At 45.4% G+C, this 13,618-nt stretch overlaps 1 protein-coding gene across 1 annotated transcript; it reads left to right on the forward strand.

Moving 5' to 3' along the window:
* Window positions 1-159: 159 nt before the first annotated feature.
* LOC123085947 (armadillo repeat-containing protein 8) lies at window positions 160-7,056 on the forward strand. Its single transcript, XM_044507651.1, has 8 exons — window positions 160-691; window positions 2,829-3,548; window positions 3,756-3,851; window positions 3,927-4,010; window positions 5,250-5,484; window positions 5,561-5,721; window positions 5,961-6,242; window positions 6,630-7,056. The coding sequence occupies exons 1-8, from the start codon at window positions 248-250 to the stop codon at window positions 6,687-6,689; spliced, it is 2,082 nt and encodes a 693-aa protein (XP_044363586.1). The 5' UTR covers window positions 160-247; the 3' UTR covers window positions 6,690-7,056.
* Window positions 7,057-13,618: the final 6,562 nt, after the last annotated feature.

A 13,618-nucleotide genomic window follows, 5' to 3' on the forward strand; every position in this document is an offset into this window, starting at 1 on the left:
TACACACACGGGCTCAGAGTAGTTATCAGCTAGGAAGATAAATATTTCCACGTGTGGCGAGCCCATTGGATAGGAGGTCCCGACCTACCCATTATTCTCTCGCCCCGTCCTTTCTCTATAAAATACGAGTATACTACTACTACCAGCCAAACACAAAATAAACTCGTAAAATAAAAATAAAAAGGGAGCCCGGAGCGGCAACAAGCCAATATACACAACGCCTCTCGCCGACCTCCCCCACCCCCAGATGCCGGCCACGGCGAGCGGCGGCGCGCGGGCGGAGGAGGCAGCATCGGCGCTTTCGCTGTCTTCCTCCGCACCTTTCTGCATGGGGACGCGGCCGGAGGAGCTCGCGGCCAGGCTGGTGGCCGGGGGCCCCGGCGGCGTCGGCGGGCCAGGAGGAGGACGCGGAGAGGGAGGGGAGGGGGAGCACGAGCGGGTGCTCGCGCTGCGCGAGATCAAGAACCAGATCATTGGGAACCGGACCAAGAAGCTCCTCTACCTCCGCCTGGGCGCCGTGCCGGCGGTCGTCGCGGCGCTGGCCGAGCCCGGCGCGTCTCCGGCCGCGCTCGTCCAGGCGGCGGCCGCGGCGGGGAGCTTCGCTTGCGGCGTGGACGATGGCGCGCGGGCCGTGCTTGCTGCTGGCGCCGTGGGGCACCTTACGCGGCTCCTCGCCCACCCCGACGACAAGGTCTGCTTCCTTCACTTACTTGTTTCCTTCATTTCGTGTATGCCTGCTGGGTTTGGCGGCTCCAAAACTCTATCGGGTTGATTTTTTCTCTCTCGTGGATTTGTTGCTCAATTGGGAAAACATCTGTTGCGTGGAGAAGACCTGGTGGGAGGAAACGACGGCAACCCAGCAACTGCTTGCTGATTGATATCATTGCACCAATTTGGGGCTTGCTAGCAATTGTGCTTGTCCCTGAGCTGTAGATGAAAAAGAGACAGTGCTAACTTAATCAATGTTTTCCGTGGGAATTAGTCTGTACATTGGTGAATGGTATCTCTAGTTAGGATGGAAAAACAATTAGAGGCTCGTGGTGAAGAGTGCCTGGTAACTGTGCCGAGAAGATATTTGCAATCGATGTTTGCAACAAGTGTTCGAGCCGAGTAAGCACTTGGAAATAAATCATGGTTGGCTTGTGAAATTGCCAAAAGGGGAACTTTGTAGTAGGGAATCACTATTGAAGGTTTATGCTTAGAATGGGGAGAATTATCTGAGCCAAAGTATTGCAGAATATGTTAGTTTAGTTAAGGCGAGAGAAACTGGTGGTAGTTGTCATCTCTTTTTCTTTTGTCCTTTTTCTTTATCATTTTTTGGTTGAAATAGTGAAGATATTGCTCATTCATTTGTGGAGAGTTTGGTATTGGGTCAATGGTTAGGTGTGCTGGTGGGCATAAATGTGCTGGAAAGTTGTCTTTTATGTTTGGGTTCGTGATTAATTTGTCTGAACCAATAAACTTGATTGGCTGCCCTGGTTTGAGCATGAATAATTGGTGATGGTAAAACCGTAGCTCATGTTATATGCTTGAGCTAAGAATTTGGCGGTAGGAGGTGATTTCTTGGTGGTTTCTCCATGTACTGGTTTGCATCGGAGATCCTATTGGTCTGTTGCAATGTGAGGATTTCTAGTTTTGCGGGGTATTATGTGGAGGTTTATACCTGACAGTTGGAGGCACCTTAGGGTAAAAAGTATGACATTAAATAAGACCATGATTGCATTCAAACTCGCGATATCTTCTGTAATACTGAATGGTCCTAATCAGATTAGCCTCTTTCCGATGCATCAGACTTATATTTTCCCTCCATGTGGAATGGGTAGAAATCCGAGCCTAATTGTTCACATGATCCATGAACGTACAGAGGGTGAATGATTCTAGAGGAGTTACTGCACATGCAACCCTTTTTTATAGTCTTGCCTAGTTTACCTTTTGTGCCAGGTACAACGTGACTATTAAAGCGGGGAACAGGCCATGGTGAATGAGATGACAAAAGAAAAGCGGAACAAATGACTACTTTTGTAGCTCTCTATTGTCACATCTCAATGTCCTTTCCTAACCACTCTGTCGGGCGTTAATCATTTCAGGACTCATTATGACATGCCTATTAATCTTCCTTTCCCACCTCAGACTACCTAGGAAGAACTAGATATCTTCTCTGTACAGAAGAAATATGCACCGAAATTGGAGCTGAAGAGGATACAAACCTATGTGATGAGGGTTATACAATCGCAACTCCACACATGCCCATTTATCTCATAATTGTTTGTGCTGTGTTGCCCCTTTTCTAGTCCAGTATACAGGAAACTAGTTTTTTCTTCTGATGTTCATAATATGAAAATGTCTCCTCTGCATATTCAGGACATAAATATTGTGTTAGGCTACAATATCCAGTTCACCTAATAATATTAGTTGCTACTCTTGAGTGTTTATTGACTAGCTTGATCCTGAGCTTTTCATTTTGACGTTCTCTTTTGGAAATACAGATATGTTATGATGTCAGGAAACATCCGCATTAGCATATCCCCCATATGTTTAATTATGGTATACTTGTGGTCTCATCTCTCCAACGTTGTTGAAATTATAATGCTCTGTACTCACTAAACTGCATCTTAAAAATCTTGTATTTGTATTCATGTACTTTAATGATGCATGGATGCATAAGAGTTCAGTCCAAGCTCCTGTTTGTTCGTTGGATTCAGGTTATGCAGTGTGAATAGGCACTGTATGTGTTGTGCTGGTTGTTTCATCCTATATTGAATAGTTGTAACCACTGACAATGGTGGTTAATCATTTGGCCTGTTCTAAAGTTTCCACCTTGCTTACAGGTTGTCGATGCATGTGCCCGTGCTCTCAGAATGATATATCAATCAAAACAAGCTCCAACGTTTGATGTCAATAATGAGAAAAATATGGACTTTCTTCTTTCCCTTTTGGACAGCGAGAACGAAAATGTTACTGAGCTGGCTGCTAATATTATATCATACTCTTGCAATAGCAATACAGAACAATTAGCACTATGTGGTGCTGGAGTTCCACAGAAACTTGTTAGTCTTTTTGGAGGTTCTATGAATCTACGGGATGCTTGCTTAGAATCTATGACTGCAATCATAAGAAATAACTGGGAAGTTGCTTCAAGGTTTGCATCAATGGATCACGGAAAAGCTTTCCGTTCAATAGTTGCGTTAATACACGATCGGAGCCCGCGCACAAGGCTACTTGCTTGTCTGTGCTTGATTGCACTTGGTCATGCTTCTCCCTGTCATTTTCTGGACAGACAAATTAAAACGAAGTTGATTCTGGTCTTACTTGAGCTCATTGAAGAACCTGGTCATGTGGGAGATGAGGCTCCCTTGGCACTAACTACGCTTATAAAGGACAGTGTGGAACTGCAGAAACAAGCCTTTTCAACAAATGCAGTTGCGAAGCTTAGCAACCATTTGTTAGCAAATACATCGCAGACAAGGCGGGCAGTGACCATATTGCTTGCTTTAGCTGAACTTTGCTCAAAACAAGAAGAGTCAAGATCTCAACTTTTGTCAGGCCAGGTATGTGAAGCTTCTGCAAGATAGTACTTCTGATTAATGCGTTGTTACGTGTTGAGTTCTTAACTGAGGTTCTGTAGAGTCCTGTTATTAGTGCAAATTCATGATAAGACAATACACTGATTCTTGACATTTGACCTCAAGAAAGTGGATGAATATGACGACCCATTGACCCAATATTTATATCTAATAATATAATTCGCTTAACAGGTATCAACATTGATACTTGATGCGTTGAAGCACGATTGTGCGGATATTCGTGTTGCAGCATGTTCATGCCTGAAGAATATTTCTAGGTCATCGAAGGTAAGGATCATGCTTCTTTACATCTCAACCTTTTGTGTTCACCCAAACGACTCAATTAATGTGGTTAATTTGCAGGTGCTTAGTGCAGGCCGCTTATCCTGTGATACAGTTATTGCCCCCTTAGTCCAGCTTTTGTACGACTCATCTACTTCAGTTCAGGTAATGTGAATCAGGCAGTCTTCACTGGAATTATCCCAAACTGGATTTTTACTTGGTTGCATTTCAAATCTTCCTTGATTCTTCCAGAGGGCTGGTCGCTTGAGTGTGTGGGTTTTATCAAAGATGATTGATATGTAATGCTTGGGGTGTTAACTTACCTATTTGTATGAAAATCTTGCCCTCTTTGATATTGTTGATGATCTTTTACTGTATTTGCACTCATCAAAGTACCCTAAGGCTTTGTTTGGTCTCACGGGCAGCACACCCAGGGGAGCAAACCCCCATCGGGGGAGTTTACCTGTCAGCTGGGATCCCCTCCCATGGAAGCGGGAGATTGCCCTGACCATTTGGTAGCAGGCAGGGAGTAATGATTCCTGCCCGTGATTCACACAGCAGAAAATTTCACCATGCATGAATCTGCGGCAGTGGGCGCGGAGATGGGAAGGCATCATCATCCGGAAGCAAAACACTGAGGAAGGGCTTTGGTTGAAGGAGAAGGAGGATGACGGCCTGGTGTCGCCATCGCGTCGTCGTCGGAGGTGGGAGCAGCTTGTTGGCCGAGGGGAGCTCAGGGAAAGGAGGACGACCGCCAAGTTGTTGCTCTCGCTGGAGGGGTGGCCTGGCGGAGCGTGTAGGCGGATCGGTTGGTACAGGAGGGTTGGGGCGGCGCTCCTGGCGGCTGGACGGAGAAAATTGGGAATCTTCATCCAACGCTGCCGCCTCTCAGTTGCGAGAGCGAGCTAGACGAGGATTTCGTCCCCGACCTCTCGAGGCGTGGAAGTCCCACCCGGGGAAGGGTCGAGGAAAGGGCGGGGGTCCTTCCCCTTTGCACGCGACCAAATTGCGCGGCAGGCTCCCCCGGGTTGATTCAGCCTGTGGATTTCCTATCCAGGGAAAGTAGGGGGATCCCCCCGGGATCCCTGGCAACCAAATTAGCCCTAAGGAAGAAATACTAGTAATGGTTATGCTGTAAAACTACACAGCATGTAAGTAGTCAATTTTATAACAACAATTGTAACTCCTGCGGGTTAACTTAGGAGGTATACCTTTGGTATTTTGTAATTTGTAATGCCCTAGCACTTCCTGGCTGCATTGATGGAGCAATGGTTTGATCATTGGAGCCAACACTATATTGGTGTCAATTAGCTATGTTGTGACTGAAAAGGTTCTTAGGACATCAGGAGTTGATGCTTGATAAGAGTGTCTACTTGTCTCACCTGTGTACTATCTTTGTCACAGATTGCTGCCCTGGGTGCTATTTGCAACATTGCAGTGAATTTAACACCCAGGAAATCGGTTCTTCTTCATTCTGGGGTCGTCTCCCAACTTGTTCATTTATCCAAGTCGATGGATCCAACATTGAGACTAAAATCTGTGTTGGCTCTGAGGAATATTATGTTCCTTATGAATCCCAAGGATAAAGACCTCATTCTGAAGGAGCTAACTGTATCTACTCTCTCAAGCCTCATATGCGGTATGTGTAGATGCCCAGATATGATACCTGGCAACTGCTAAATTAGTTTCACTGCTAATTGCAACATGTTCTGCAGATTCTGAACATTCTGTTCAGGAACAGACCTTAGCGCTGGTACAGAATCTTCTTGATGGATATGTGGATTCTGTTAACTACGTCACTGGTGAAGATGGCATGGTTATAAATGCAATCTCAAGACAACTGAACAGCGCGTCTGCCACAGGAGTTTGCATCCAGGTCAGTTTCCCTTGAACTGCAGTATAGTTGGTTACTTTATCTGCATTTGCTATATTTATTTTACCACATGCATGAATGTAGTTTTGTAGGGAAAAAAGAACATCTTTCTGACAGAATTGCATAATTTTGTATTGCATTTTGCTTTTTAAATGTGTGCTTCTATGGGACATTATTTCATAAAGGAAAGCAAATATCATATTGTACGATGAATTATCGATCTTTCAGTTTCTTCTCTTCAGGGTATGTTGGTGCTTGCAAATATGGCAGCTGGGAATGAATTAAACAAGGAAGCTGTAATGGATGTTACTGTTCCTCACCGGGCAGATCGCATCAAACCATCTTTTGTGGTCAACTTTCTGCAGAGCAAGGATAAACAATTGAGAGTTGCAACCTTGTGGTGCATTCTGAACTTAATTTACCCAAACAGTGATTCTTCATCTACTCGAGTAGCCCGACTCCAAAATGCTGGTGTAATCTCACAAGTAAAAAACATGATAAATGACCCCTGCTTGGATTGCAAGGTACTGCTTTCCCTTCTTAATCTTGGTATAATGCATATTCTTATTTTTTAGCGAGTGTCACGACCACTTTTAGTAGCTATCTAGCTGTTAGTTCTATTCATGTTTGCGACTGCTGACTCGGTTGGGAGCCTTATCCTTAGCTCATTGTTGTCTACTACTAGGATGCATATTATATTTTTGATGACAAAATGCTTTGTCGAAAGCTACTCCTGCAATCTTAGCTGAGCGGATTTAGCTATAAGAATCATAAAAGAACCAACAAAATGCCAAAAAAGAACCCGCTACACACACGGTTGGTAGATGGTAAATATCTGTGGACATCTGAAGCTAACCCCAGAACATTGTTTAGCGTTCATCTAACACCTCAAGATGCTCTTTGTTGTGCAGCTTAGAGTACGTATGGTGCTTGAACACTGCTTAGACAATGCCACTGCCGGTTTCATGTGATGGGTTGGCAAGCCATTGAAGTTTACGGACCACCATACACCATACAGCAATTGGGCAAAGGAAAGCTGGGCGTGCTTGGCACCGAGATGCACCCCATAAGCGCGAAGTCCTTACTGGTCTCTCCCTGTATTGAGCCTATCACAGTAATTTTTTCTCACGAGAACCCGATGGCACATGCCACCTAGAGAACCTGAGCTGCTTGCTTGCGACCTGAAGGCCATAGGCACCAGGTCCAGAGAATCCCATTTTGTAGTGCCACAAGAACCTTTGGGTTGTGTTGTGACGAAGAGTGTATAATCGATCCACTGCTGTTGCTGTTGTAAAATGCAGTTATCTCTTACAATGATCGGTCTGTTTTATTGCCTGATGTGGTCCTGTCTTTTCCAATTGAGTGATGTCTTGTTGCTTGATTTACCTGCTCCCTCAACTTGGTATGCGGCAGCTAAATTATACACGCTGGCAGCGACGTAGCATCCAATCTTGTATTCATTGAGCATTGCACGGGCCATTTAAATCAAGGTGGCTTCCTTTCTCTTTACAACTCTATTTGTAGGTGGTAGATAATTCATTGTTGATTCCTTCTTCATCGAGAAAGACATCCCGTACCGTTGTCATTTCTTATCCTCTTGATATTGACTTCAGATTGGTTTTATGCCTTCTTGGCAAGGCTTTTGAAATGGTCTTGCGTTTTACCTTAGTCATCAGTAAAGGACACCTAAGTGAAAAGTAAAAAAAAAACCAAAAAATTAGTAGATCATAAGAATAGCGCCGGGTACTTGTGCTAGTAGTGGGACCAAAGAAGTCCATGTGTGTAGTTACTTGAGTGGCCTTGAGGCCATCATGATGATTTTGACAGGATGTAGTCCTAAAACTTGTCTCCCGGCTTGACATGCACTACATAGTCGAGCCTTCTTGAGGATGGCATCCTTCATGCCAAATTATATTTGCCTTTGATAAGCTCTCGACTTCAGACATGTCCAAGTCTTCGATACCAAAGCAATCCCAAGAAAAGCCTAGGTATCAAACATGTTTGGACTTTTGGTACACGTGAGAAATCAACTAGATATAGATTACTTTTCCTTATTCTAGTGAAGAACATTTTGAAGACCATTGAATAGGCATCACTAACTTTCAAACTTCCTTAGTTGCGCAACAAACAATAGACTGTATCCAAGAGACATGACATGGGTCCTTGTTTGCAGGGACAAGAGGTTTGGGTTCACGAAACATAGGTGCAATAATGTTCTTAGGAGAAACTTTCTTGGTGGGAAATTGATCACATGGTCCAATGTACTTGCATAGGTATGCCCATTCTTGTCTTTGCTAAGAGTGTGCATGGGATCAAAAATTACAAAGCACCATCATTGTGAGCACAATGTTCCTCAGAGTGAGCGGACAAATTGTACTTTACTTTTCTAAGCACAATTTTTGTCTTGGGATGCTGCTCATGATCATGTGGTTCTTTTTTCACCTTGTATTGCCAAGGAAGTCCAACACATTCTTTGCAAAAAATGTGACTTTGCATGCACAAGAGTTCACTAAACTTCTTAGTTCTCTTTTGGCACTTTACCACACAATAAGAGAATCATTATTGAACCGAAGTTTTCCACTGATTAGATTCATGATATTGCTTCCTCTTCAGATAACCAAGCTTTAACTTCTTATGACCCTGCACAAACTCTTCAATGGACTCGGTGAGATTTTGGTAACTTGCATTGAGTTTTCAAGCTCCCTAGTCAAGGCCTCTATCGTTGTATAGGAAAACAAGGTTCCCCGGACACACCAAAATGGCCTCCCCAAAACTATTTGCACAACTTAAACAAGTTAAGTTGGCCTATGTTGAAGAAGCTCGGCCTCATCTAGTTGTGGTAAGAGACAATCAAGAAAATCATAAAATCATTCACAAGAGTTGAAGAAACGCTCCGAGTGTAGGTCCTGTGGATAACGGGTACCCACTAACCTCCTACACGCGGGCCACCCTGGCTCATTGTGAGGAACTCTCTGAATGTAGCAACTCAACCTGAGGCTCGCTTGGATTTCCCTACAGGGATTCAAGTAAGGCAAGAGTCTGGAAACCCCCAGACCGAGCCTTGGCAAGGCATCACCCTCGCCTCAACTACTTCACCAAGCAAAAGGACTACAATGATGATACATCGTCATTTCCCTGGGGACGATCGAGTCTTATAGCAACCCCCTGGAACGACCACTTCGTCTCGGGACGTGCCCGACCCACTAAGGGGACAACTCTGTAGAAGCCCAGTCCGGCGACTGAGCATGCCGCAAATCTTTACTGCCAACTAGCGGTGGCACCCTGTAACACCCAATATGCGATTATATCCCACATGTATGGAGGCACGACTTATGGGCATAAGCTCATATTAGGCCTGTCACAAGGATGGTTATATCTTTGCACAAACCATGTAATGGACATGAGAGAATACTAGATAAAGGCTTACACTCACCACATGTCTACAACATAATGTTCAATCATTCATACATTCATCCAGAAGAAGACAGGGTCCGACTACGGACGAAATCAAACGAGAAAAGACATAACCACCCATGCTACAATCCCGATCGACCCAACTAGAAGTGTCAACTAGACATCCATAAACGAAACATACATACGACCACGATCCTCGTCATAATCCCACTGGAGCTCACTGCCATCACCTGTATCTGTATCACACCTGCAACTGTTGTAGTAGTAATATGTGAGCCACGAGGACTCAACAATCTCATTCCATGATATCAAGACTAACAAAGCTTATGGGTATGGCATGGTTAAGTGATGAGGTTGCAGCAAGCACTAAGCATGTTTAAGTGACTAACTTACGAGTACAAGAATAGGATGAGTGTTCTACACATATCACTCGCAAATTGATATGATCAATAAGTGATCCTGAATAATACTTAGGGTTCAATCATAACCCCACCATGTTCTCTTCCCGAACTTCGTCGAAAAGAGACGATCACAGTTACATACGTAGTTGGTGTATCTTAATTGAATATAGTGTCAAGTTCTCTACAACCGGATATTATAAATTTCCAAGTCACCCATAACCGCGTGCACGACTCTCGAAAAGATTTAACCCTGCGGGGGTGTCATAACTTAGCCCATCATAAGCTCTCACAATCCACTTTGGAAAACCTCAAACTCGAGATAGCCCTAAGTGTCCTCGGAATCCCGGTGCACAAGTTCTTCGTAGAAAGGAAAACTATCCCAATGAGGTCTCTTGGTGAGCCAGATTTGTGTCCAGAGCGCGCACTCTCTATCTATGGGCTCATCCATCTATGCGAAGTGGATGATAGCTTGAATACCATTGAGTTGCCCCGAGGCGGCACCATCGACTATGTGACGCCCGGATAATCAAGCTACAGTAATTCGCTGCTAATGATGCCACATCACCACACTTACTGTTATTGATCTCGCGATGGTTCAAAAATGATTCAAATGAAAATTTAAAACAAAGGCAAAAATAATATTTCTTCAAACAGAAAAATAAAAATGTTCGAAGTGTTACAAATAATAAAGGGATAAATGTCATGGTGGAACAAACATTTTATAAGGTGTTAAAATACCCAAAAGTAATTAAAATAGTGGTGAACATAATAATTTAAATGCCTTATTTAAATGTATAAATTACAAACTATTTATTTAAATGCTAAAACTCAATGTGGCAGTAGGATAAACTATAATAATGAAATTAGGTGCTAGATTTATATTTTAGAAGACTAAAACTAATATGAAACTAAAACAGTAACAATATAGATAAAAAATAAAAAAAATGATGGAACCCCCGGGCCATTTGGCCCACCTGGCACTAGCAGGCCAGCCTCTCCCCTGCGCCCCCACCTACATGGCTCTGCAACCGCACCTAACCCTAATCCCTCTCACTCCACTCCTCCATCCCCACCCGCATGATATCCTCGCTCCTTGCCCCCATGACCCAATTTGGACCGGGCACCCGGGCAGCGGACGCCGACGCCGCACCGCCACCTCGTCAGACCGCCTCGCCATCGCCGCCCCACCATCGCCTCCTCATCCTCCACCCCGACGAGCTCCATCAAGCCTCACCGCTCCCCATTCCTCTACAACCGCGAGTGAGGAACCCATGGTACTCCTCCTTCCCCATCGCTCTCTGCTCCCGCTCAACGCCCGCGGCCACCGTGACCTGCCACTCGCTCTGGCCTGCCCCTGCTCCGCCGCATCACGCCATGGCTGCCTCGCCGCTGCCCTTGCTCCCGCGCTCGAACTGCCTGCCGCCCTCACCTGACCGCTCGTTGCTGCCCTCGCTGCAGTGCTGCTGCTGCCGCTACCTACGCTGCTGCTCGCCACCGCTGCTAGCTGCTGCCGCTCCCACCACTGCCTACCGCGGCCGCCGCCGTCCGCAACTGCCTCTTCCCCATGCCTCGCTACGTCCGCGCCAGCCCACGTGCGCCCTCCGCTGGCTTCGTCATGCGCCTCCCCTTCCGCTACCCCGCACCACTGTTTTTCCCTGGGCTGCCGCCCCACCGCAGCCCCGCGCCGCCTGCCGTCGCCTACTACCGCACACGTGTGCCCGAGCCCAGCCTCGCCACGCCTCGCCCCAGTCATTGCCAAGCGAGGCCGCCGTCGCCTCGGGCCCCTGCTCGCCATGCCCGACCTCCCTCCTCGGCGTCCACTGCAACGCTCCGGCCTCCCCACGCGACTTCCCCTTGCTCCGGTGCTGTCCTCGCCCGGTCACGCCATAGCCCCACCCTGCGCTGCCGTCCCCTGCTTCGCTCGTGCCTCGCCCCTCGCACGCCCACTCCGCAGCCGCCCTACTCGCCGGCGGGCCCGTTTGGGCGACGCCGTGTCCGACGCCCGCGCCAGTTGGGCGCTCACAACCATGCCCGCTAGCGCCCCGCCCGGTTGGCCCTTGGGCCAATGACAACGGGGCCCACTCCCCTGAAATGAAAATAAAAATTTAAAAATAAATAAATTTAAATTAACTTAATTAATTAATAAATGAATTAATTAAGTTTGCTTAATTAACTTAAGATTAATTAACATACAAATTAACTAACTAATCCTGTTAATTAGTAATCAGTGTATGACAGGGGCCCCACCCCCTGTTGACCAGTCAAACATTGACTGATAGAGGCAAAGGTGTCCCGTCTTTCGATGAGATGATGGATTTCGCTTTGGTGGAAGTCGACTTTGACGATTCGACTACGAACGTGCGAGGACGTCGCGCCTTAGCAATCGCTAAACTAACTCCGAGAGGTTATTGACCACGCCGGAGCACGATCAACCTGACCACGAGGGTCTGTTTCCTGCGAGCAAACGAAGAACAAGCAAAGAAACTGAGATTGCAATCTGGATATTGCGAATATAAGATGAAAGCTTTATTGATCAAGGTGGGGTTCTGTGACGCCTTTGTCTGGTCGTTGAACACAAACGAAGTACGCGAAGTTGCAGCTATGGCGAACTTTAATCTAAACAAAACCCAAAGTCTAAACGGCGCCCTAAGGGCTGTATATATGGAGGAAGAGGGGGGAATTTCGTGGCCCTTGGTGGAGGGGTCCGAAATCAACCCTATCTCTTGTTTCCCCACACATACGGACTCTAAAAATAGCCTATACTTATGTATTTCAAAATTACATGGGCCTGGCCCAATAATAAGGTGACGCAGCACCTAGAATAGCCTAAGGACGAAATTTATGAAGTGGCATCTTGTATATTTCGTCCAAGGCTTCATGCACCCATTATGGTGGCTTCAAAGTCCTGAAATCATCACTTGTAACTCCGTTCTGGTTCCCCTTGCGCATGACATCATCTCCATGCTTGTTCTTGCTCCAATGTCCATCCTTCTCCAAGCTAGGACCTTCATTTGTAAGCAAAACAAATGTATCCAATTTAGGCAGCATCATATTCTCATGAACATTAGAATCATTACCAAGAAACGAAAGTACCTGATAATTTAATTGGCATGCGCGAGCTCTAGTAATTGGTCCAGTATATGTAGCAGTAGGGGCTGTGGGTGTAACAATGGTATTGATGTCCTCATCATCCTCCCCTTCTTGAAATGAAGTCGTCCTCGACGGAAGCTCATCTTCCTCACCCAAATAAGGCTTCAAATCTGCAATGTTAAAAGTGGGACTAACCCCAAAATCTGCAGGCAGCTCAAGTTTATATGCATTATCATTTACTTTCTCCAACACCTTAAAGGGACCAGCAGCACGTGGCATTAGCTTTGATTTGCGCAAATCAGGAAATCTATCCTTACGCAAATGTAACCAAACAAGATCTCCAGGTGCAAACACAACATGTTTTCTACCCTTATCTCTAGCAAGTTTATATTTAGCATTCATACGCTCAATGTTTTCCTTAGTTAACTCATGCATTTTTAAAATCAATTCAGCACGTTCTTTAGCATCAAAATTAACCTTCTCCGAAGATGGAAGAGGCAACAAATCAATAGGTGCACGAGGTAGGAAACCATACACAACTTCAAAAGGGCACATCTTAGTAGTAGAATGCAATGAACGATTATAAGCAAATTCAATATGAGGCAAGCATTCCTCCCACATTTTCTTATTATTCTTCAAAACAGTCCTAAGCATAGTAGACAATGTTCTATTGACTACTTCAGTTTGTCCATCAGTTTGGGGGTGACAAGTAGTACTAAAAAGCAGTTTAGTCCCCAACTTAGCCCATAAACATCTCCAAAAGTGGATAAGAAATTTAGTATCATGATCTGAAACAATAGTATTTGGCACACCATGCAAGCGAATAATTTCACGAAAGAACAAATCAGCAACATTAACAACATCATCGCTTTTATGACATGGTATAAAGTGTGCCATTTTCGAGAATCTATCCACGACAACAAATATGCTATCCCTCCCCTTCTTTGTTCGAGGTAATCCTAAAAAAAAGTCCATAGATATATCCTCCCAAGGAA

Source organism: Triticum aestivum, chromosome 4A (assembly GCF_018294505.1).
Source record: "Triticum aestivum cultivar Chinese Spring chromosome 4A, IWGSC CS RefSeq v2.1, whole genome shotgun sequence".
In the NCBI taxonomy this organism is placed as follows: Eukaryota; Viridiplantae; Streptophyta; class Magnoliopsida; order Poales; family Poaceae; genus Triticum; species Triticum aestivum.

Excerpts from the sequence above, each read along its gene's own strand:
- LOC123085947 (XM_044507651.1), top strand. The coding sequence starts at position 248 with ATGCCGGCCACGGCGAGCGGCGGCGCGCGGGCGGAGGAGGCAGCATCG. Across the intron at positions 3,852-3,926 it reads ATATTTCTAGGTCATCGAAG|GTGCTTAGTGCAGGCCGCTT; the intron begins GTAAGGATCATG and ends GTTAATTTGCAG. Across the intron at positions 5,485-5,560 it reads TCTCTCAAGCCTCATATGCG|ATTCTGAACATTCTGTTCAG; the intron begins GTATGTGTAGAT and ends CATGTTCTGCAG.